Source organism: Oncorhynchus mykiss, chromosome 6 (assembly GCF_057628025.1).
Source record: "Oncorhynchus mykiss isolate SJ-2025 chromosome 6, ASM5762802v1, whole genome shotgun sequence".
NCBI lineage: Eukaryota > Metazoa > Chordata > Actinopteri > Salmoniformes > Salmonidae > Oncorhynchus > Oncorhynchus mykiss.
This window is the reverse complement of record NC_143027.1, coordinates 46,027,836-46,054,266: the sequence shown is the minus strand read 5'-3', so window position 1 is coordinate 46,054,266 and position 26,431 is coordinate 46,027,836. Positions and strand designations below refer to the sequence as shown.

Sequence of the window (26,431 nt, the reverse complement as noted above, 5' to 3'; positions counted from 1 at the left end):
TGTAGCTTAATGAGGGGAAAATGTTGAAATCCATTTTAGAATCAAGCTGTAACGTAACAAAATGTGGAAAAAGTCAAGGGGTCTGAATACTTTACAAATTCATTGTAGGCCCACCCACTTGGGAGTCAGGTCCACCCACTGGGAAGCCAGGCCAAGCCAATCAGAATGAGTTTTCCCCACAAAAGGCCTTCATTACAGACAGAAATACTCCACAGCACCCCACTCCCCCTCCTTAAACAATCCCGCAGGTGAAGAAGCCGGATGTAGAGGTCCTGGGCAGGCATGATAACACATGGTCTGCGGTTGTGAGGCGGGCTGGATGTACTGCCAAATTCTCTAAAACGACGTTGGCGGCGGCTTATGGTAGAGAAATAAAAATTAAATTATCTGGCAACAGCTCTGGTAGACATACCTGCAGTCAACATGCCAATTGCATGCATTGGAAAATCTGGTCTGTTTTAAAATATGATACTCAGCTAAACTAGCACAGTATTGAGTTAATTGTGTACTAATTAGATACCAATTTATTTTGTTTGGCAAATGTATATTTTCGGTCACGCAGTTAGTTTGCAACTTTGCGTCTATGCTAGGCAGCGGATAGTGGTCGCTAGATCTGCACTATGGTCTAGGGTTGATGTGCCCAGTAATACACGTGTCCCCCGTGCACCAGCTTGTACACAAGGCTGCAAAGGCGTCATTTCTTTAATTAACTAGCTTTAATGGCGGGACTTATACAAAAAAAAATGGAAAAATGTGTACTGTCTTAATAAAACACATTTTTCCACCACCATTTTCGGACAATCTAGGATGTTATACAACCTTGGCTGAACGCTATGTGCAACATCATAAATTGTCCGAAAATGTATAACTCAACCAAGATAGACTACAGCCTGTCGTTTCAAATTGAAACAAATCAGTCAAAGTGGGCAGAACCAAGCTCGAGGTAGCGAGATCTTATTTGCGCGTTCTAGCAACATCTGCATATTTCCCTTAGGGTAGGCAAATCCATCTTCTCTCACCGAGTGGAAACGTCAAGCGGTAGCTTCACTTTTATACATCCGTGAAATATCTGTCTCATTGTTCTGTCTGTGGAATACCATCTGGGCACATCAACACTAGATGCAGAGAAAGATTTTATAACTAACCCATTGTTAGCTCATTGTTATAGCTGTGGTGTAGATCTAACGCACGCTATCGGCTGCCTATGCTACATATATGCATGCATTATCAAAGACGAGTTGTGTATGCAATCTCCAGTTATGCACATGCACGTAGTATATTTCAGAATTGTATTAGTCAAAGCAAGTGAATTATATTGAGCGTCAATTTTTTTTTAAAGCATACATTTTGAGTGGCATTTTCTAGCTACAGCGAACCCGCCTACTTGTTGGTCTCGTGGGCAAAGAAAGACACGCCGATTTAGGGGGTGGGGGTAGAAATCTGTACAAGCAGCGCTGTGATTGGTCAGAAAAAAATATTAAAATAAACAACAGGAATTTCCATTGGTCACCGTCCATTCGCAAGGAGTCCCGGGTATAGTATTGTTAAGGGCTTTATTTTTTCTCTCGGTCTTGAACCGAAATTGTTTCCGATCTCCTCAGTTCCACAACAAAATAACGAAATGGTATGTCTTTATTATCTGTAGCGATACTTTCATTAACTACAGATTCGTATAGAATTTGTTTATGGTTTAATTGTACATTCGCTAGCATTACGTGCTACTTCTTCAAATTGACTGAAAAGCAACGCTAAACTAGCGTTTACCAGCTAAGTTAGCAAGGTCGGGTTCCTAGCTACTAACGTTACTGTAGCTAGTTAAGTTACTTTTTAACTTTATTTTCTGTTTGGTAATTGCTGGTGTTACATTTCCCACATGAATTACATCTTCTGCCATTTCTGCATGCAAATAATGTGGCAAGTAGGCTACTAACGTTAACTATTAAAATTAGTTAACGTTAGCCTAGCAATTTTTTTTGTGTGTTGGCTGGTCTGGTTGCTCCGCGGCAGTTCTGTATCATGTCAATATTGCAAAGTCTGTCGAGGTGATCTAACTAGATACTAATAATTAGCCATTTAGCATTGCAGTAAATTTAAGCAAATGGCTAATTCAATGAGTTTATTTAACGCTCCACTTTGCAATAGTGTTATCCAGCTTAGTTAGCTTTCTCATTTGATGCCAGTTGAGTTGTTGCTTGTCAAGAATTGGCGGGAAACGTAAACCAAAATGGGGTGATTCGCCTGGCTTTCTAGTTAGCTAACCATCTTCATAATTAGTTATTTATATATGGACATATGAATCAATCTTGAGTTTTGTCTAGGTAACGTTAGCCATGTCAGCCAGGCAAGTGAAGATTGGTGACCTGGGACACAGTCAGGTTATTTGGGCTCCCTTTGGGTCCCAAGGATTTAAGAAACACTGACATTTTATGACAAATGTTGACAGACGTGCAAAATAGCTGTGAAGAGATTATCGCTGTACGAATTCCATGGTTGATGGTGTAGGAATTGATAAACAGAACAATGATTGATTCAAATGTTTTTCTATTTAAATTATAATTCAAAATTCTTGCCGCCGACAATCATTAGTTCATTTATTGTTATTCCCCAAATGTAGATTGTTTCTCATCACAGGTTGAGGAATGGCTGAAAAACACTAATTTAAACCCTACAATAGCAGTGATGGGTGATTTGGAAAGCATCGTCAGTCAACAATATTATAATACTCATCGGAAAAGGTATCTTTAACTCGCATTGGATACTATGCCATTTTTTTTAAAGGCTTGAAATGAAATTAACAGGTAAAGTAGTTGGCACATGGAAATCAAGAGCTGGGATTAAAAAGCTCAAGGTTAATGGTTATTACTGGTAACACTAAGACATTTATGGTATACATGTGTGCATAAAAACAATCTTTGTTGTGAATGCTGTGTGTAAAATGTATATGTCAAAATGTTTACTTTGTTTGAAGAGGTAATATGGGCCAATTAACAAGAGTTGGGATTTATCTGGTCATTTGGGGAAGATGTACTTGACTAAAAAATAATGCATGCAAATTACATGGTTTCAAGTCTCATTCTACTGGCTAATTTTGTAATGCTGTGTCTTGCACCATCTATTCCAGGCTGGTGGTAAGGCAGGGAAAGACAGTGGCAAAGCTAAGGCGAAAGCAGTGTCGCGCTCCCAGAGAGCTGGACTGCAGGTAAGATTTGAATACCACTACAGAGACCTTATATACTGAATAAAAATATAAACTTAACTTTGAATTGTTGGTTGCGTTAGCTGAGAAATTATCCTGAAGTGTTCCATAATCACAACGCTTATTTCTCTCAATCTGTGTACAAATGTTTACATCCCTGTTGATGAGACTTTCTCCTTTGCCACGATAATCCACCTAACTGACAGGTGTGGCATATCAAGAAGCTGATTAAATGTCATGATCATTACACAGGTGCAGCTTATGCTGGGGACAATAAAAGGCCATTCTAAAATGTGCAGTTTTGTCACCCAATGCCACAGATGTCTCAAGTTGCGGGAGTGTGCAATTGGCATGCTGACTGCAGGTATGGCCATCAGAGCTGTTGCCAAAGACTTGAATGTGGACTTTCCTGCAGTTGTACAGTCCCTTAAAATCTTGACACATCTTTGGCATTTTGTGGCAACTGCACATTTTATTGGCCTTTTATTGTCCCCATGCTGTTTTAATCAGCTTCTTGATATGCCACACCTGTCAGGTGGGTGGATTATCAAATTTATGCACAGAATTTGAGAGCAATTACCTTTTCATGCATATTGAACATTTCTGGGATCTTTTATTTCATTTTGTGAAACATGGGACCAGTGCTTAATATGAGCTGGATCAGGCTGGAACAGGATCTGGCACCTCTCAGTTTGGGGCTGTTTTGTTCTGGATTTGACTGGATCTGGAACCTCTCGTTGCATGAAGAATAATTTTCACTTTTTGCAATATGTCGACTCTAACAAAAGCTAATTTGAGTTGCCTCTGTTTACTAATACACACACTCAAATCACCTGAGAAAGTTAGTTTTTTTCAAGCTGGGCCCAATATTCTAAGTTTATTTGGGTTGATTTGCACAACATTGTAACTTATGTTTGAGACCAACGCGTGGCTGTGTGAAGCACTCCAGTATGTCTCCAGAATGAAATTCACTTTCTATGATCTCTACTCTGCTAGACGTGAGCCTGCAACTCATCTCTTTAGCGTTGCATTTCCTTATTTATTTCCTTATAGAATGATAGCCTTGTGACGGGTTCTGAACGAACTGCAGCACCCCTGATAATTGTAAACACATTTGCCAAAGTTATTGAAGTACTGCTGTCTGTTCAGAAATGAAATCATTCAGAATAGCCTACTACACCATGAGGAGACCTATAATTTAGCCACAGGGGATTAATAGATATATTCTTTGGAAATGGCCTAGCTGTATTGTAGACCAATAACAAGGAATAGCCTACAGTCAGGAATGTGTGGCATATCTGTCAGTGAAAACCATGCAGACAACAGCCCATTCGCAAGATTTCAAATACAATTAAGGGAAAATGCGTTGTAAAGGGAAGAGTGTGTTGTAGGCTACTAAAATATTTGATCCACTTCCAAATATTGTTTAACGAGAGGCTTTTGGCGTGAGCGCTTTGACAATCACCAGCGAGTGAGCTGCCCATCGTTGGGTAATCCTAAAAAATGGTTTTCAGCTTAATTTCCCCCTCTTATTGTAGCCTACAGTACATCTCCATACACGTAGGCTATTGATGGAATCAAGGCATGGTAGTTTTTATTGATCTGTTTGACACGTCAAAGTACCCTGCCATTCCGTTCATTTGTGCGGTATTAAAAAATATTCTGCCAAAGTCTCCAGTCATGTAAAATGATGTCGAATTCCGTGAAATGAGTTTATAAAAGAACACATTTTTCCTGGACCCAAGGCTACTAAAAACACTCCCATTTGTGCCACATCTGTAAGTCCCTCTACTAATCTATACCATGACGCAAATGTGACTATGCATGCAATGCTGTATTATAAAGCTGATTAACATTTTACTCCCCAGGTCACCCCCCTCCCCTCATGCGCACTTTGGGCCGGCACCTCACGATTTGACAAATGAAGCACTGCTTAACACTTTACAAGTTGCATTTCATATTTGTTCAGTATGGTTTTTAAATTGACTTCCTTTATGAACTGTAAATCGGTGAAATCTTTGAAATTGTTGCCTTTATATTGTTCTCTCTGTGTTCAGCAGATTGGGATAGTAATTCAGACTGACTTTATCCAAAATGGATAGTTATTTTTCCTCAGTCTACACCATACCCTATAATAACAAAGCGAAAACAGGTTTTTAGGTATGTTTGCAAATGTGATTTTATGTTTTTATTAAGTTCCTTATTTACTAGGGATGCACGATATATCGTAATCGGCCGATATTAGCTAAAAATGCCAGCAAGCTTAGGTAGATGATGCCATGAAAAATAGTGCTAAACAGAACAAAAGCAGAAATGCTAGGCGCACACTTCTAACAAGTTCAAGTTGAGCAGTCATTTGAAAGAGTAAGCACTTCAGTGAACTCAAAGACGAAATCCATTAACGGCAAGATAATGGGATTCATTGCCCTTTACAATCAACTGTTCTGTTGATTGGATGATGTTTGCTTCCACCAACTGGTCGAGCACCTCGAGCCCCGGTACACACTACCAAGTAGATGCTATTTTCCAGATGTTTCCCTACCAGAGTTGTGCATTTTAACAATACTGCGCATCTATGGGCGTCACTGCTATTAGCTTCATGACTAACATTTGGACCAGCGACATCAGCCCCATGGGCATGCTGATTCTGGCGGCACAGTGGGTCGATGAAGATTTCTTACAGAGGAAAGCCGTATTGCTTGCTCAAGAAAGTGCTGGTTCTCATACCACTGCTGCCATTTCAATGGCATTTGAGAACGTTTAACTTGGAAACATGAACATGTTCCTAGTGCCAATCCAACAACTGACTCAGGAAATAAGCTAATCAAATGCACCTGCAGCAGACGTGATACCCTCTGTCATGGCAATGAAACGCCTGCTCAACAAAACTGCTGACACTAACTTAGACATGTACTCAAGGCTGTGAACAAGCGACTGGCGTTTTCTCTGAGCCTGTCGCCACCATGCTCGACACTACGTACAAGGACCGCTACTTCGATGCAGATTAAAAAAAAATTAAAAAAAAACAGGGTTGGAAATAGACAGAGTGCGCCGAGGACAGACAGCTGGAACTTCACTGCTTGACTCCAGGGGTGAAATGGTATGTGCGTTTTTGTATTGAATGGTTCGGTACAGTGTCCACGGTGGGGTAAGCACTGAACTGGGGGTTGTTATATATTTCGCACACATACTCAGCAGGACCCTGTCTTTCAAAGTTTCTTAAATCCATTTCTTCATTGTAAAGGGTTTAAACACTATTTCCCAGGCTTGTTCAATGAACCATAAACAATTAATGACAATGCACCTGTGGAACGGTCGTTAAGACACTAACCGCTTACAGACAGTAGGCAGTTAAGGTCACAGTTATGAGAACTTAGGACACTGAAGAGGCCTTTCTACTGACTCTGGAAAACACCAAATGAAAGATGCCAAGGGTCCCTGCTCATCTGTGTGAATGTGCCTTAGGCATGCTGCAAGGAGGCATGAGGACTGCCGATGTGGCCAAGGCATTAAATTGCCATGTCCGTAGTGAGACTCCTGATAGGCTGACCACACCACTCGCATTGCAAATTTAGAAATCTGTTATTCAATTATTGCACCCACACTGCTCGCGCGCATCGAGTGTCTGCGTTGTCATGCGCTAAAAAAGAACTCCTATTTCTGACGCAGATCGCGCTGCAAGTCCTGCCTCGCCTATCTCCTCATTGGTTTATAGAAGCAGGTCCCCACATGCCATCTCCTCATTGCTTATACCCACGTGGGTGATTGCAAGACTAACTGTGTTGCCAGTCATTGTAGTAATAATATGAAAGTTTAGATGCCTGTCGTCATGCAAGTTCAAAGATGAAAAAGCCTGGAAGGAGGAGAGATGACTAGAAACGATTTGGTTGACCGTTTTGTGTGTGTGGATTAACCTCTTGCGACGAGCAAACCCGTATCTGGGAGCGTAGTAATAGCCTCAAACGCATTAACATAACGCAACGGACATACCCCTAAACTTTTCCTATTCATGAAAATCGCAAATTAATTTATAAAATAAATATATTCAAACACAAGCTTAGCCTTTTGTTAACAACACTGTCATCTCAGATTTTCAAAATATGCGTTACAGCCAACGCTAGACAAGCATTTGTGTAAGTTTATCATGGCATAATGCTCTGCTGGCAGCAGGCAACATTTTCACGAATAAGAAAAGCAACCAAATTAAATTTACCTTTGAAGAACTTCGGCTGCTTTCACTCAGGAGACTCCCAGTTAGATAGCAAATGTTCCTTTTTTTTTCCAAAAATATTATTTTTGTAGGCGAAAAAGCTCCCGTTTCTTCATGCTTGGCTGAGAAATCGACCAAAAATGCTACTAATACAACGCCAAACTTTTCAAAATTAGCTACATAATAGACAAACACGGCAAACGTTGTTTAGGATCCATCCTCGAGGTGTTTTTAACAAATATATTCGACAATATATCCGTAGAGGCAGTTGGTTTCTCATAAGAAGCGATTGGAAAAATGGCTACCTCAGTATTTTATGCAAGATTTTCTCCGGGAGACACCATGTGACCACATGCTACATATGGTCCCTTACAGCCATTCTTCAATGGAAATGCGTAAAAAGACGTCACAATGCTGTAGACACCTTGGGAATGCGTGGAAAACGTAAGCTCATTCACAGCCATATAAGGAGTCATTGGCATGAGGTGGTTTCAAAAAATGCTGTACTTCCTGTTTGGATTTTTATCTGGGTTTCGCCTGTAACATCAGTTCTGTGGCACTCACAGACAATATCTTCGCAGTTTTGGAAATGTCAGTCTTCTTTCCAAAGCTGTCAATTACAGTGCCTTGCGAAAGTATTCGGCCACCTTGAACTTTGCGACCTTTTGCCACATTTAAGGCTTCAAACATAAAGATATAAAACTGTATTTTTTTGTGAAGAATTAACAAGTGGGACACAATCATGAAGTGGAACGACATTTATTGGATATTTCAAACTTTTTTGACAAATCAAAAACTGAAAAATTGGGCGTGCAAAATTATTCAGCCCCTTTACTTTCAGTGCAGCAAACTCTCTCCAGAAGTTCAGTGAGGATCTCTGAATGATCCAATGTTGACCTAAATGACTAATGATGATGATGATAAATACAATCCACCTGTGTGTAATCAAGTCTCCGTATAAATGCACCTGCACTGTGATAGTCTCAGAGGTCCGTTAAAAGCGCAGAGAGCATCATGAAGAACAAGGAACACACCAGGCAGGTTCGAGATACTGTTGTGAAGAAGTTTAAAGCCGGATTTGGATACAAAAAGATTTCCCAAGCTTTAAACATCCCAAGGAGCACCGTGCAAGCGATAATATTGAAATGGAAGGAGTATCAGACCACTGCAAATCTACCAAGACCTGGCCATCCCTCTAAACTTTCAGCTCATACAAGGAGAAGACTGATCAGAGATGCAGCCAAGAGGCCCATGATCACTCTGGATGAACTGCAGAGATCTACAGCTGAGGTGGGAGACTCTGTCAATAGGACAACAATCAGTCGTATATTGCACAAATCTGGCCTTTATGGAAGAGTGGCAAGAAAGCCATTTCTTAAAGATATCCATAAAAAGTGTTGTTTAAAGTTTGCCACAAGCCACCTGGGAGACACACCAAACATGTGGAAGAAGGTGCTCTGGTCAGATGAAACCAAAATTGAACTTTTTGGCAACAATGCAAAACGTTATGTTTGGCGTAAAAGCAACACAGCTGAACACACCATCCCCACTGTCAAACATGGTGGTGGCAGCATCATGGTTTGGGCCTGCTTTTCTTCAGCAAGGACAGGGAAGATGGTTAAAATTGATGGGAAGATGGATGGAGCCAAATACAGGACCCTTCTGGAAGAACCTGATGGAGTCTGCAAAAGACCTGAGACTGGGATGGAGATTTGTCTTCCAACAAGACAATGATCCAAAACATAAAGCAAAATCTACAATGGAATGGTTCAAAAATAAACATATCCAGGTGTTAGAATGGCCAAGTCAAAGTCCAGACCTGAATCCAATTGAGAATCTGTGGAAAGAACTGAAAACTGCTGTTCACAAATGCTCTCCATCCAACCTCACTGAGCTCGAGCTGTTTTACAAGGAGGAATGGGAAAAAATGTCAGTCTCTCGATGTGCAAAACTGATAGAGACATACCCCAAGCGACTTACAGCTGTATTTGCAGCAAAAGGTGGCGCTACAAAGTATTAACTTAAGGGGGCTGAATAATTTTGCACGCCCAATTTTGCACGCCCAGTTTTTGATTTGTTAAAGTTTGAAATATCCAATAAATGTCGTTCCACTTCATGATTGTGTCCCACTTGTTGATTATTCACAAAAAAATAGTTTTATATCTTTGTTTGAAGCCTGAAATGTGGCAAAAGGTCGCAAAGTTCAAGGGGGCCGAATACTTTCGCAAGGCACTGTATATGCATAGTCGAGCATCTTTTCGTGTCAAAATATCTTGTTTAAAACGGGAATGTTTTTCATCCAAAAATTAAGAGCGCCTCCTAAATCCAAGAGTTTAAGCATTCTAGTACAGTTAAAGGGCTGCACATTTTTTTTTATAAACAAAGTTATTTTGGCAGGGAACATATCGGTACTGGCCAAAAAGTCATTTGTGCATCCCTATTTACATTACTATTCAGACCCTTTGCTATGAGACTTGAAATTGAGCTCAGGTGCATCCTGGTTCCATTGATCATCCTTGATGTTTCTTGTGGTACCTGTGGTAAATTCAATTGATTGGACATGATTTGGGAAGGCGCGCACACGCACTGTCAACTGTGGGACCTTAGACAGGTATGTCGGCACAAACAAGCCATGAGGTTGACGGAATTGTCCGTAGTACTCATAGGATTGTCAAGGCACAGATCTGGGGAAGGGTACTAAAACATTTCTGCAGCATTGAAGGTCCCCAAGAACACAATGGCTTCCCCCCCCCCCCCTTTAAACGGAATAAGTTTGGAACCACCAAGACGCTTCCTAGAGCTGGCCGCCTGGCCAAACTGAGCAATCGGGGGAGAAGGGCCTTGGTCAGGGAGGTGACCAAGAACCCGATGGTTACTCTGACAGAGCTCCAGAGTTCCTCTGTGGCGATGGGAGAACTTTCCATAAGGAGAACTCTTTGTAGCACTCCACCAATCAGGCCTTTATGGTAGTGGCCAGGCGGAAGCCACTCCTCAGCAAAAGGCACATGACCGCTCGCTTGGAGTTTGCCAAAAGGCACCTAAAGGACTGTCAGACCGTGAAACCACGATTGAACTCTGGCCTGAATGCCAAGCCTCATGTCTGGAGGAAACCTGGCACCATCCCTAACGGTAAAGCACAGTGGTGGCATCAGCATGCTGTGTGGATGTTTTTCAGCAGCAGTGTCTGGGGAAACTAGTCAAGATCAAGGGAAAGATTAATGGCGCAAAGTTCAGAGGTCCTTGACGAAAACCTGCTCAGGATCTCGGACTGGGGGCGACGGTTCACCTTTCAACCACCCTACGCACACAGCCAAGATGATGCAGGAGTGGCTTCAGGCAAGTCTCAATGTCCTTGAGTGACCCAGCCAGAGCCCAGACTTGAACCCAATTGAACATCTCTGGAGAAACCTGCAAATAGCTGTGCAGTGACGCTCCCCATCAAACCAGAGCTTGAGGATCTACAGAGAAGAATGGAGAAACTCAATACAGGTGTGCCAAGCTTGTTCTACCCAAGAAGATTTGAGGCTGTCAAAGGACTTAGTAAAAGATCTGAACATGTATGTGATATTTCAGTTTTTTTTTTTGTCCAAAAAAATTCACAGTTTTTGCTTTGTCATTATGGGTCTAAATACTTTCCGAATGCACTGTATATGCACCTTGTCATTTATAATGGACCTTGAGTTTCCGTGGTGTTATTCTCTTTTCAAAGCAAGAGTAGCAATGTTTTGCATGTTCCTGGTATTAAAAATAACTCTTCCATTCAACTGGTTTGCATTTTTTTGTTTCTCATGTCTCAGTGCTCTTATTACTAGAAACCACTCATTCCGTGCAGGGCCTTGGTGTAGTGGCAACACTCCCTGGCAACTGTCCAACAGATGAGATTAAATCCCTATGTCTGTCCTTCAAGGTTTTTCCCACTTGTCTCCCCACCTAATATTGCTATGTATAAAAAGCCACATCCTCATTTTCCCCCTGGTTTCTTCCTTCCAGTTCCCAGTGGGTCGTATCCACAGGCACTTGAAGACTCGTACTACCAGCCATGGCCGTGTAGGAGCCACAGCGGCCGTGTACAGTGCTGCCATCCTCGAATACCTCACTGCTGAGGTGAGCCTAACACACCATCTGACACCAATACATTCTGTTGTATTAGACTATTGCTGTCATGTAAACAATGTCATTTATCCACTTGTGGGATTGGAAAGATATTCTAAGAGTGCTATTGAATAGTAGACCTCTGAATCATTATATTTTTGAGTTAAGGTTTGCTGATTTGTTTCCAGGTGCTGGAGTTGGCGGGCAACGCTTCCAAAGATCTGAAGGTGAAGCGCATCACTCCTCGCCACTTGCAGCTCGCTATCCGTGGAGACGAGGAGTTGGACTCCCTCATCAAGGCCACCATTGCTGGAGGAGGTGAGTTGAGAAGGCACACTGTTATTAGATGACTTGCTCTCACACCGTTATATGGAGAAACACCGCATATGCACCTGTTTTTGGTAATTTATATTGTCTAGTACACACACATCGTATGAATGACATTAATTTTGTAACATGCATACACTCAATCGTATTCTTGTTTGCTGCTTTTTCTAGGTGTGATCCCTCACATCCATAAGTCCTTGATCGGGAAGAAGGGACAGCAGAAGACTGCATAGACAGACCATCTTGTTGACTGTGAAGGCTTGTATTCTGACTGGACTGTGTTCGGAGACACTTGTATTCAGACTGATTTGACTGACCAGAACTTCACATTTGATATTTTATTAATATTATAGCTAACGATGAGTGATTAAGGTTGTTTTTTTTCATTATTGTAATATTTCCCATAATGAGAGCACTCTTAAGACAAACACATTTGTATTAGGGCTGGGCGATTATGGTCTAAAAATCTGTTATGTTAAAAAAAAAAAACGTATGGGTGTTTCCTAAATGTAATTTAAAAAAAAGTTATTGTACAATTAAGTCATACACTGCATTTAAAAAAAAGTCTAGCAACAATCTAATCCATGGCGTGTGAAATTATACCTAGGCTAAATATAAGCCTTCCACAACACACTATTTTATCAAAGTAGTTTAACATGCTTTTTGCCATCACTGATCAAGCTTTCAAGTTTATGGAAATTCCCTTTCCTTACAAATTTAACCAGAAGCATACATAATAACATTCACTAATAATTAACTTATTGTAGCAGGCATTGAAAATTAACCAGTTTCAAGCACAAGCCCACGTGCTAGTAGGTAGCCAGCTAATCTTTATATTTCAAGTTTTGCAAACTTGGCTCTATTTGCTAGCTAACAAGGCAGAACAGTGGAGTTATGAACACACCCTTCTGTCTCAACTGTTGAAACAGCATGCTATCCTGTACTTTGTTAAGATTGAAATTAAGTGGCCTACTTAATCAGAACGAGACATTGCCAATCATTATTTTATCCTTATTGCAGATTTAAGACTAGACCACTACTATATGTCTTTGCTAAAATGCTGCTCGCTGTACTTGGTAGTGCAATGCTGCAACTGAGCATATATTTTTGTTAGTCTGCTCTGTTTGCAATTTCAGTAGTTCAGACAAAGGGTATTGTTAACGTCTCTAAAGTGTCCATATGATTTATTTTTTTGATGGACCAAACTTTAATTGTAAATAGCGACTTTTTGTTGTCAGATCTGTCCAAAATGAGCCCAATGGTTTGAGTTTAAGCTTGTTACCTGCCTTCCCGCCTTTGGGACATCTCCCATTTTTTGGGTGGAGACGTTCATCTAGTCATTTATATACAGTTCTCTGGTGTTAGTGGGAAGGAGTGACTAAGTCGAGACCAAAAGACATGAGAACAAACAGACCATAACACTCATGAGAAATACAAACATTGATTCTTGCGATATAGGCATTTGGAATATCGCTTAAATTAATTTGATCGCTCAGCCCTAATTTGTCTGCCATTTTAGATTGTTGGGCAGGACAGAGGAAATAATCATACCTTTGTCAGATTGTGACAGTTGAATTTGATTTGGCAGGGCTTCAGAAATGTTTTATACTGAAATGGAATTAAAACTCATTTTTATAAAAACGAAGCTGATTGTGGTTTTCTTCTGTATTTGTTTGGCTAAATTATTAGAATATCCTGTAGTGTTATGAAACTTTGGCATGCTATGATAAGTGTTGTAATGTTTTTATTTGCAAACAGTTCCAACAGACTATCATGGCTAGGGCTAGAGTGGGTATACTACTGGAAACCTTTTTTAAATTTCAAGGTTTATAAAGAGTTGGCCAATTAAGAAATTAATGGCTTTTTTATAATAAACTCCACAAAAATAGTCTGGTAAACACAGGCTTAGAATAAATCTCCCATGAGAATCAGCTAGTCACTTTTTGTGAATTTTGAAGCATTTTATGTCATCCAAGTGAGTACGTTAAGGCTTCATAATTCATGAAGGTCATGTTAACTGATCATCTAATAGAGAACGTATGATCTCCTCAGCCTGTTAACCATGGAAATGTTTCCGCATTTATCCCAATTTCTTTCCCCCATAGGAATGGCCGAACCATAAGAGATGGACTCATCTTTATACCATTATAGCGTCTGTGACAGCATGGGCAGCGCCATTGAGGCTACAACCCATAGGATTCCCCACCCGGTTGACTACTTTAAAATGGAGTAAGCCCTCAATGTCCCTGCCCATGCTAAAATAGTTTTTTGGCCACTACATCTTCGGTCTTCATGAACCAGAGCTGACTCATTTCTGTTTTTTAGGACTTCAAGCTGGACTTATTCTGTTTGGAATTGTTTTAGATGACTGTGAAGGTGGAAAGCTTCAAGTTCCTTGGCGTACACATCACTAACAAACTGAAATTGACCACCCACACAGTGTGGTGAAGGTGCAACAGAGACTTCAACCTCAGGAGGCTGAAGAAATTTGGCTTGTCACCTTAAACCCTCACGAATCTTTACAGATGCACAATTGAAAGCATCCTGTCAGGCTGTCTCACCGCCTGGTACGGCAACTACACCACCCTCAACCGCAAGGCTCTCCAGAGGGTGGTGTAGTCTGCTCAACGCATTACCGGGGGCAAACTACCCGTCCTCCAGGACACCTACAGCACCCGATGTAGGAAGGCCAAAAAGATCAAGGATGTTTTCAGTCCCCAATTCAAGAAAGCGTACAGTATTATATAGAGCCTTAGTTGCATGGAACTTCCATCTTATATTGCTCAAATAAACAGCAAACCTGGTTTCAAAACAGATAAAGCAGCACCTCGTGGCGCAACGCCTCTCCCCTATTTGACCTAGATAGCCTACATATCAATGCATACACAAACTATGTGCCTTAAACAGAACAATACTTTTTTTTTGTTGTCTTTGAGCTGTTCTTGTCTATTGCTGTTTTGTGTGGACCCCAGGAAGAGTAGCTGCTGCTTTTGCAACAGCTAATGGGTATCCTAATAAAATACCAAACCACCCCGCTATCGAGTGGTTAGAGCATTGATCCAGTAACGGGAAGGTTGTTGAATCAAATCCCTGAGCTGACATGGTAAAAATCTGTACTTCTGCCCCTGAACAAGGTAATTAACCCACTGTTCCCTGGCAGGCTGTCATTGTAAATAAGAATTAGTTCTTAACTGACTTGCCTAGTTACATTTTTTTTTTTAAACTCATGTTTGGAGTGTTTGCACATTCAGATCAAAATTTGTATTTTTTTTAGTTTCTTTGCCCATAACAGAAATATAGTTCTCCCTCCCAGTCATTTTTCAATACAACCTAATCTGTAATTGTAGTTTCCTGTAAATAATAGATATTATATTCCTTTTCTTTTAGCCAGGTAAAGACTGATAGTCTTATTATAATCTACTAAACCATTACAATTATAACTAGCTGTACATATTTCACCACTTACAATGAGACGAGTATCAATTAATCTTACCATAATATATGCCTGTAAATATAATGATCAAGCTGCTAGACACCCTGAATTTATCCATTCTTAGCAATACTACCAGAATCAATATCTGACATCTTTCCATGTAGCTGTACCATAATACACAGTATATACGAAAGTATGTGGACACCCCTTTAAATTAGTGGATTTGGCTATTTCAGCCACACTGTTGCTAACAGATGTATAAAATTGAGCACACAGCCATGCAATCGCCATACACACACATTGGCAGTAGAATGGCTTACTGAAGAGCTCAGTGACTTTCAATGTGGCACCATCATAGGAAGCCACCTTTCCAGCAAGTCAGTTCGTCAAATTTCTGCCCTGCTAGATCTGCCCCGTTCAACTGTAAGTGCTTGATACCGAGTTCTAAACTGCCTCTGGAAGCAAAGTCAGCACAAGAACTGTTCTTCGGGAACTTCATGAAATGGATTTCCACGCTCGAGCAACCGCACACAAGCCTAAGATCATCATGCGCAATACCAAGCGTTGGCTGGAGTGGTGCAAAGCTCGCCGCCATTGGACTCTGGAGCAGTGTAAACACGTTCTCTGGGAGACCAACTCCGTATTAATGCCCATGATTTTGGAATGAGATGTTCATGCTGTTGGTCATGTATTGTATATGCATTGCTAAACATGCTGCAACTAACTCCAAGTAAACCTCCAATTGTCTTCCAAATAAGTCCTTCCACAAAGGATCATTTGTTTTCTTTTTTGTCAATGTACCTCTTCAGTGTCATTCCGTCTGTTTTTTCATAACTTGATGCTGCTCGAATGGACTCATTCCCTTCTCTCACTTCTTTGGCTGCTCTCTCAAGAACTTCAAGGGGTGGCTAGACCCCTGCTTGTTTTACGTTTGTACACATAGGGCATGATTATGTCTGCTCTGTACCAATAAAAATGCTATATTGAGTTCATATTCATGACACATTGCAAAAATACTATGTGTAAAAATGACAATGTTATGAATCATAATTTGTATGGGGTTGGTGGCCATTGGCTCAGGCAAATGTTTTGGCTATATTAACCCACACAGCTACAAGGATGCACTTTCATGATAAGTTTAGGACCTCATATCGTAGCTTATATTTTATTTATTTAACCTTTATTTAACTAGTCAAGTCTGTTAAGAACAAATTCTTATTTACAATGACAGCCAACCAAAAGGCACAAGGCCTTTTAGCAAGAGACAACACAGCACTACATAAAGAGAGACTTTAGACAACAACATAGCATGGCAGCATCACAACATGGTAGTACCTCAAAATGGGGTACAAACATTGTTGGGCACAGACAACAGCACAAAGGGCAAGAAGGTAGAGACACCAATACAATGCAGCCACAACTGCTTTGCAGAATTGCATCTTGTCTATGCCGCTTGGTCATTGCTCATCCATATATTTATATGTACATATTCTTAATCCATCACATTACTTAGATTTGTGTGTATTAGGTAGTTGTGGAATTGTTCGATTACTTGTTAGATATTACTGCACTGTCGGCACTAGAAGCACAAGCATTTCACTACACTCCAATAACATCTGCTAACCATGTCTATGTGACCAAAAAAAATGTATTTTATTTTTAACTGTCTGTAAAGTGTCCATGATTGAGTCTTTGAATGAAGAGATGGAGATAAAACGTTCAGTTTGAGGTTTTTTTTGCAGCTCGTTACAGTCGCTAGCTGCAGCAAAGTGAAAAGAGGAGCGACCCAGGGATATGTGTGCTTTGGGGACCTTTAACAGAATGTGATTGGCACGGGTGGAACGAGTGTTGCATGTGGAGGATGAGGGCTGCAGTAGGTATCTCAGATATTGGGGAATGAGGCCTAAGAGGGTTTTATGAATAAGCATCAACCAGTGGATCTTGCAATGGGTATATAGAGATGACCAGTTTACACAGTAGTATAGAGTGCAGTGATGTGTCCTATAAGGAGCATTGGTGGCAAATCTGATGGCTGAATGGTAAAGTCATTCTATCTGAGAGCACCCTACCTACCTGCCAATCTATAAATTACATCTCTGTAATCTAGCATGGGTAGGACGTTCATTTGAATCAGGGTTAGTTTGGCAGCTGTGGTGAAAGAGGAGTATTACGATAGAGGAAAACAAGTATAGATTTAATCTTAGCCTTCAGCTTTGATATGTGCTGAGAGAAGGACAGTGTACCGTCTAGCCATACTCCCAAGTACTTGTATGAGGTGACTACCTCAAGCTCTAAACCCTCAGAGGTAGTAATCACACCGGTGGGGAGATGGGCATTCTCCTTACCAAACCACATGACCTTTGTTTTGGAGATGTTCAGAACAAGGTTGAGAGAGCTTCCTACTGCTTGAGCTATGTTGTTGATGTAAATTGAGAAGAGTGTGGGGCCTAGGACCGAGCCTTGGGGTACTCCCATGGTGACAGGCAGTGACTGAGACAGCAGATATTCAGACTTTATACACTGCACTCTTTGAGAGAGGTAGTTAGCAAACCAGTCCAAAGACCCCTTAGAGACACCAATACTGCTTTGCAAGAATGAAATGGTCTACCGTGTCAAGTCAATAAAAATAGCCGCACAACATTGTTTAGAATCAAGGGCAGTTGGTGATATAATTTAGGACCTTTAAGGTTGTAATGAGACATCCATAACCTCAGCGGAAACCAGATTGCATACCCAAAATAATACTATAGACATCAAGAAAGCCAGCCAGTTGATTATTTTCTTGTTTTTCCAACACTTTTGATAAACAGGGCAACATAGACATTGGCCTATAACAGTTAGGATCAGCTTGATCTTCCCCTTTGAATAAAGGACACCGTGGCTTCCTTCCAAGCAATGTGAACCTCCCCAGAGAGGAGAGACAGGCTAAAAAGGTCTGAGATAGGCTCGGCGATGATAGGGGCAGCAACCTTAAAGAAGAAAGGCTCTAAACCATCTGACCCAGATGTTTTTTAGGGGTCATGTTTAAGGAGCTCCTTTCGCACCTCGGACTCAGTGATCGCTTGCAGTTAGAAACTTTGTAGCGGGCAGGGGGAAAATAATGAGGAGCATTGAGGATAGTCGCATTAGAAGGAGTAGTAGATGAGGAAATGTTGGACATGCAAGGAGGCATGGCAGAGTCAAATAGGAATCCTGACTTAATGAAGTGGTGATTGAAGAGCTCAGCCATGTGCTTGTTGTCAGTAATAACCACATCATCAACATTAAGAGACATGGGCAGCTGTGAGGAGGAGGGTTTATTCACCAGGTCTTTAACCATTTTCCAGAACTTCTTGGGGTTAGACCCACAGTGAGAGAACTGTTCCTTAAAGTAACTAACTTTGGCCTTCCGGATAGCCTGAGTGCAATTATTTCTCATTTGCCTGAACTGGCATCATTTTGGTCGGCATCCTGTGGCTGGAGCCGTGAGTCGGGGAGGGGGTACTGTCACGTGTGCTCCCTCTCCGGCCTCTAGGTCATCAGGCTGCTCGTTATGGCGCACACCTGTCACCATTTTTACGCGCACCTGCGTATCATCCGACTCACCTGGACTCCATCACTTCCCTGATTACCTTCCCTATATTTGTCACTCCCTTTGGTTCCTTCCCCAGAGAGCCAGTTAGCCTGAGTTATGCGTGTGCTAAGCGATTTGCCAAATGGAATTCTTGAGGTGAAGTAAATCACAGTCGAACCAGGGGCTGAACCTGTTTTTAATTCTCATTTCCTTTATGGGGGTGTAATAGCAGGTGGGGCTAATTACATTCATAATGCTAGGGGATTGTGTCAGTGTTTAGAGGGACTTGTGATTACAGTTGCAAATTTCCAGAATTTTCCCGGAAATTTTCCAGTTGGGGAATTTTGCTTAAATTAATTAAAAAAGTTAGCTTATAACAGTGAACCTTTTTGTGGGATACAAATTTTTTGGTTAACCCCAATTCAATGGAATTGCAACCCTCTGCATGCACAGTGCATTCTTCAATCACATGTACAGCTGATTCTTGCACACTAATGAGATGCTATTAAGCCCACACTACTACACTGTCTGAGCCAAGGACTACATGCTTTCGGGTAAGTTTTGATTACAATACTGGGTGGGGTGAATATATTTTACATGATATACATTCTTTTTTTGTTAACTAGTAAACAGTAGCCTACGGCAAAGTGTGTTTACATCATTTCTAACTGAACAATAGTTTTTGCTACCATGCGGGTTTTTAGCTTGCTTGAGCCTGCTAACTGAAGAGTGTTAATTCACCTGTTTCCATACATTTATCTTACGAAGGAGTTGTTTAATCTAACTGCTTAACTATTTATCTGTACATGGAATTGTATATATTTTTTTTTACTCATTTACTCAAAATTATTAATCAGACACCTTATCGATAGCAACAGCTCATGGTCCTCCTGGAATACAACGTTTTTTTTTACTCAATGGAGGAACGTAGCCAGAGAAATGATGATGAATGTTTTGCTCGAGCTGTGTATGCAACTGGTTCACCTCTGATGCTCACAGGCAACGTGTATTGGAAGAGATTTCTGAATGTTTCTCGCCCAGCATACACCCCTCCAACCAGACATGATTTATCTACTAATTTGCTGGATGACGAGTTCAAGTGAATGTCAAGCAAATCATAAGAGAAAGCAGACTGTATTGCAATCATCTCTGATGGGTGGTCGAATGTTCGTGGGTTAGGAATAATTAACTACATCAAATCAAATGTATTTATATAGCCCTTCTTACATCAGCTGATATCTCAAAGTGCTGTACAGAAACCCAGCCTAAAACCCTAAACAGCAAGCAATGCAGGTGTAGAAACAGGGTGGCTAGAAAAAACTCCCTAGAAAGGCCAAAACCTAGGAAGAAACCTAGAGAGGAACCAGGCTATGAGGGGCGGCCAGTCCTCTTCTGGCTGTGCCGGGTGGAGATAATAACAGCACATGGCCAAGATGTTCAAATGTTCATAAATGACCAGCATGGTCAAATAATAATAATCACAGTAGTTGTTGAGGGTGCAACAGGTCAGCACCTCAGGAGAAAATGTCACTTGGCTTTTCATAGCCGATCATTGAGAGTATCTCTACCGCTCCTGCTGTCTCTAGAGAGATGAAAACAGCAGGTCTGGGACAGGTAGCACATCCGGTGAACAGGTCAGGGTTCCATAGCCGCAGGCAGAACAGTTGAAACTGGAGCAGCAGCACGGCCAGGTGGACTGGGGACAGCAAGGAGTCATCATGCCAGGTAGTCCTGAGGCATGGTCCTAGGGCTCAGGTCCTCCGAGAGAGAGAGAGAAAGAAAGAAAGAGAGAATTAGAGAGAGCATACTTAAACACCGGACACCGGACACCGGATAAGACAGGAGAAATACTCCAGATATGACAGACTGACCCTAGCCCGCTGACACATAAACTACTGCAGCATAAATACTGGAGGCTGAGACAGGAGGGGTCAGGAGACACTGTGGCCCCATCCGATGATACCCCCGGACAGGGCCAATTAGGCAGGATATAACCCCACCCACTTTTCCAAAGCACAGCCCCCACACCACTAGAGGGATATCTTCAACCACCAACTTACCATCATGAGACAAGGCCGAGTATAGCCCACAAAGATTTCCGCCACGGCACAACCCAAGGGGGGGGCACCAACCCAGATAGGAAGACCACGTCAGTGACGCACCCCTCCTAGGGACGGCATGGAAGAGCATCAGTAAGCCAGTGACTCAGCCCCTGTAATAGGGTTAGAGGCAGAGAATCCCAGTGGAGAGAGGGGAAACGGCCAGGTAAAGACAGCAAGGGCGGTTCGTTGCTCCAGTGCCTTTCCGTTCACCCTCACATTCCTGGGCCAGACTACACTCAATCATAGGACCTACTGAAGAGATGTGTCTTCAATAAATACTTAAAGGTTGAGACCGAGTCTGTGTCTCTCACATGGTTAGGTAGACCATTCCATAAAAATTGAGCTCTATAGGAGAAAGCCCTGCCTCCAGCTGTTTGCTTAGAAATTCTAGGGAAAATTAGTGGGCCTGCGTCTTGTGACCATAGCGTACGTGTAGGTATGCACGGCAGGACCATATCGGGAAGGATAGGTAGGAGCAAGCCCATGTAATGCTTTGTAGGTTAGCAGTAAAACCTTGATATCAGCCCTTGCCTTAACAGGAAGCCAGTGTAGGGAGGCAAGCACTGGAGTAATATGATCACATTTTTGGGCCGTATTTAGCACTAACTGAAGTTTATTTAGTGCTTTAGTAGTTTGCAGTAGTCTAACCTAGAAGTGACAAAAGCATGCTACATCATCTCCACCCTTCAACCAGTATTCTACAAGAACACAGACAGACACAAGGGACAACATGCAGATGAGCTGAAGACAGTTATCAATGACCTTGGACCACAGAAGGTATTTGCACTGGTGACAGGTAATGCTACGAACATAAAGGCTGCTTGGTCTAAAGTCCTACCCTTACATCACACCCATTGGCTGTGCTGCTCATGCATTGAATCTGCTCCTCAAGGACATCATGGCACTGAAAACAATGGATACGCTTTACAAGAGAGCCAAGGAAATTGTTAGCTATGTGAAGGGTCATCAAGTTATAGCAGCAATCTACCTCACCAAGCAAAGTGAGAAGAATAAGAGCACCACATTGAAGCTGCCCAGCAACACACTTTGGGGTGGTGTTGTCATCATGTTTGACAGTCTCCTGGAGGGGAAGGAGTCTCCAAGAAATTTCCATATCACAGTCTGCTGATATAGACAGCCCCATCAAGAGGATCCTCCTGGATGATGTATTTTGGGAGAGAGTGGTAAGCAGCCTGAAACTCCTGAAACCTATAGCAGTAGCCATTGCATGGATTGAGGGAGACAATGCCATCCTGTTTGATGTTCAGACTCTGCTTGCAGATGTACAGTGAGGGAAAAAAGTATTTGATCCCCTGCTGATTTTGTACATTTGCCCACTGACAAAGAAATCACCAGTCTATAATTTTAATGATAGATTTATTTTAACAGTGAGAGACAGAATAACAACAAAAAATCCAGGAAAACGCATGTCAAAGATATTATAATTGTATTTGCATTTTAATGAGGGAAATAAGTATTTGACCCCCTCTCAATCAAAAAGATTTCTGGCACCCAGGTGTATTTTATACAGGTAACAAACTAAGATTAGGAGCACACTCTTAAAGGGAGTGCTCCTAATCTCAGTTTGTTACCTGTATAAAAGACACCTGTCCACAGAAGCAATCAATCAATCAGATTCCAAACTCTCCACCATGGCCAAGACCAAAGAGCTCTCCAAGGATGTCAGGGACAAGATTATAGACCTACACAAGGCTGGAATCAGCCCAGAACTACACGGGAGGATCTTTTCAATGATCTCAAGGCAGCTGGGACCAAATTCACCAAGAAAACAATTAGTAACACACTGCGCCGTGAAGGACTGAAATCCTGCAGCGCCCGCAAGGTCCCCCTGCTCAAGAAAGCACATATACATGCCCGTCTGAAGTTTGCCAATGAACATCTGAATGATTCAGAGGACAACTGGGTGCAAGTGTTGTGGTCAGATGAGACCAAAATGGAGCTCTTCGGCATCAATTCAACTCGCCGTGTTTGGAGGAGGAGGAATGCTGACCCCAAGAACACCATCCCCACCGTCAAACATGGAAGTGGAAACATTATGCTTTGGGGGTGTTTTTCTGCTAAGGGGACAGGACAACTTCACCACATCAAAGGGACGATGGACGGGGCCATGTACCGTCAAACTTGGGTGAGAACCTCCTTCCTTCAGCCAGGGCATTGAAAATGGGTCGTGGATGGCTATTCCAGCATGACAATGACCCAAAACACACGGCCAAGGCAACAAAGGAATGGCTCAAGAAGAAGCACATTAAGGTCCTGGAGTGGCCTAGCCAGTCTCCAGACCTTAATCCCATAGAAAATCTTTGGAGGGAGCTGAAGATTTGAGTTGCCAAACGTCAGCCTCGAAACCTTAATGACTTGGAGAAGATCTGCAAAGAGGTGTGGGACAAAATCCCTCCTGAGATGTGTGCAAACCTGGTGGCCAACTACGAGAAACGTCTGACCTTTGTGATTGCCAACAAGGGGTTGCCACCAAGTACTAAGTCATGTTTTGCAGAGGGGTCATATACTTATTTCTCTATATAAATGCAAATCCATTTATACAATTTTTGACATGCGTTTTTGTTGTTGTTATTCTCTCTCACTGTTCAAATAAACCTACCATTAAAATTATAGACGGGTCATTTCTTTGTCAGTGGGCAAACGTACAAAATCAGCAGGGGATCAAATACTTTATTCTCTCACTGTAAGAGAAGAAATCTGTACCGCCCTGCCGACTTCACTGTTGCTTCAAGCAGAGGAAACTGCAGTTCTGAAATACATCAAAAGCGTGAGGACTTCTGCCTGAAGCCCATACTGCTGTATTGCAGTCATGCCAACATATCTCATCAGCCACCTAGTGGAAGGGGCTTTGTGGATCTGAGGCTCTTTCAGCCTGTTGCCTCCATCATCCTCCAGTTACGCCTCAGAGCGCAACTGGTCCTTGTTTGGGAACACACACACCAAAGCACGCAACAGGCTGACCAATACAAGGGTTAAAAAATTGGTGGCCATCCGGGCAGATTTTAGGCTTTTTGAGCCTGATGACGAGCCATCCTCAACAAGGTTGGAAAGTGACAGTGAAGATGAGGCCTCAGAGTCTGATGTTCAAGAGGTGGACATTGAGGAGGTCCAGGGAGAAGACATGGAAGCCTGAGAGGAAGACAACCAAAAGCTTTAGTTTTTAGACTATCATTTGTTGGTTCCGTTTTTCTTTTTTTGGTTCCGTTTTATTTACTTAACAAATAAGGAACACTCAAAATGTGCACTTATAAATTATAAAAATTTTAATCAAAATCATTTGCAATTATGTCTACTTATGATAAGGTAAAAGGTTTATGTTTCTGTCTCCATATTATATGGTAAATATATCCAATGCAAAAAACATCCACATTTAAATAGTATTAATGTTCATTTGCATATATTTACTTCCCATATATTCCCTTTAATTCCCACAGAAAGTTTCCACCTCTGAATATTCCCCAAAATGTACAACCCTACTTGTGATATTGATGTCATCTCTCTCTTTCTCTCTCTCTCTGCAGAATGCAAGCACACCCACTGAGCTAAGAGAGATGAAGGGAAACCTCTCCCCTTGTTTCACTCCTAGCCTTTGAAAGCCCTATCTCTGTGGCAATTGAGACACATCTTCTGCGTTTTCTTCTGTTTAAGACAAGACCCCTGGGAGTCTACTGATGTTTTACACCTCTCTCTTTCTCTCGCTCTCTTTCTTTCTCACTCCAAACACACACACACCTAGGCAAGGTATTTTTCTTTGTTGTCACTTGTGACCTTTACCCTACTCAAAGTGAGGTAGTGGTAAAAAAAAAAAGGTGTGTAAACTTCCTACACTTTCAATACATTTTTCTGCAAAAGGTGAGTAAACTGTACCGCAAAAAAAGTGTTTACTTGCGTTTAGCCTCCACTACACCGCTGCCTCCTCGCTGTTGAGTCTGACCCAGAGATTAACTTTCTGCTGTCAACCTGCATTTACAGTCTACATGTTTATCCAGTGTTAGACTGTCACAACAAAGATAGATATCAAAACACTTGAACAACCACAGTCAGGTTCATAATTATTGGCACCCTTGATGTGCAAAAAATACTTTAAAAACATTATACAAATACTGAGCTATACTGTATGCTCCAAAAAATTGGGAAATTATATTATTCTATGCAAATATTATTCCTCATAGAAAGTAATTTTTTTAACAAGTAAATCTCAAAAGGATAAGGGAAAAAATTATTGGCACCCGTTTTCAATATCCCTTGCGAGGATAACGACTCTAAGCCTTTTTCAGAACTGCTTTATGAGATTGGAGAACACGATGGGAGGGATCTTAGACCATTCCTCCATACAGAATCTTTCCAGATCCTTGATATCCTTCATCTGCTCTTATGGACTGCCTTCTTCTATTCAAAACAGCGTGGTCAATTAACCATTTCTTTGTGGATTTTGATTAGTGCTTGGGGTTATTGTCTTGCTGGTGTTACAGACATCACACTGCTATCTAAAAAGAAAATAGCCCCATAATATCAAAGATCCACCACCATATTTTACTGTAGGTATGAGGTACTTTTCTGCATATGCTTCTGTTTTTCAACACCAAACACAGCACTGGTGTGTATGTGGCCAAATAACTCTATTTTCAGGTCATCTTACCCAAAGCAGGGTTCCAGTCCAAGTGCCAGTGCCATTTATCAAACTCCAGGCGGTGCTATGGCCAGATGACATGAAAATAGAGCTATTTGGCCACACGCACACCAGTGGTGGGTTTGGCATTGATAAAACGGAAGCATATGAATAAAAGTACCTCATACCTGCGGTAGCCTAGTGGCTAAGAGTGTTGGGCCAGTAACTGAAAGGTCGCTGGTTTGAATCCCTGAGCTGGCAAGGTAGAAAAAAATCTGATGTTCTTCCCTTGAGCAAGGCAGTTAACCCTGAATAACAACTGCTCCCCAGGCACTGATGATGTGGATGTCAATTAAGGCAGCCCCCCAACACCTCTCTGATTCAGAGGTTAAATGCAGAAGACACATTTTGGTTGAATGCATTCAGTTGTGCAACTGACTTAGTTATCCCCTTTCCCTTGAAATATGGTGGTGCTTCTTTGATGTTATGGGGCTATTTTGCTTTCACTGGTCCTGGGGCCCTGGTTAAGCATCATCAACTTGGGTGGCTAAATAAAAACACCCGCAGGCCTCCAGTTGGGCAACCCTGGTGTAAAATAATATAATTTCACTTAAAAAAAATATATGTATATATACTTTTTTGCTAATCTTTACAAGGTTACCAATAATTATGAACCTGATTGTACATACATAATAATAATAGAGATTGTGGTTTGACTGTATTTTAGAATAGCACATACATGGTGCTGACCTGTAACTGTTGTAAGTGTAGAGCTAATACATGTACTAGACTTACACACAACTGTTAAAAGTCAACACACTGTATGTGTATTTAAAGCCCTACGTGTTATTATGTATTTGACCTGCTGAGATAGGACATATGTGTAAT

At 41.6% G+C, this 26,431-nt stretch overlaps 1 protein-coding gene across 1 annotated transcript; it reads left to right on the top strand.

Annotated features, from left to right (window-relative positions):
- The first annotated feature begins 900 nt into the window (after nucleotides 1–900).
- On the top strand, nucleotides 901–13,470 carry LOC110526037 (histone H2A.V). The gene is made up of 5 exons (XM_021606628.3): nucleotides 901–1,624; nucleotides 3,122–3,199; nucleotides 11,397–11,510; nucleotides 11,687–11,816; nucleotides 11,997–13,470. The coding sequence occupies exons 1-5, from the start codon at nucleotides 1,622–1,624 to the stop codon at nucleotides 12,056–12,058; spliced, it is 387 nt and encodes a 128-aa protein (XP_021462303.1). The 5' UTR covers nucleotides 901–1,621; the 3' UTR covers nucleotides 12,059–13,470.
- The last annotated feature ends 12,961 nt before the right edge of the window (nucleotides 13,471–26,431 follow it).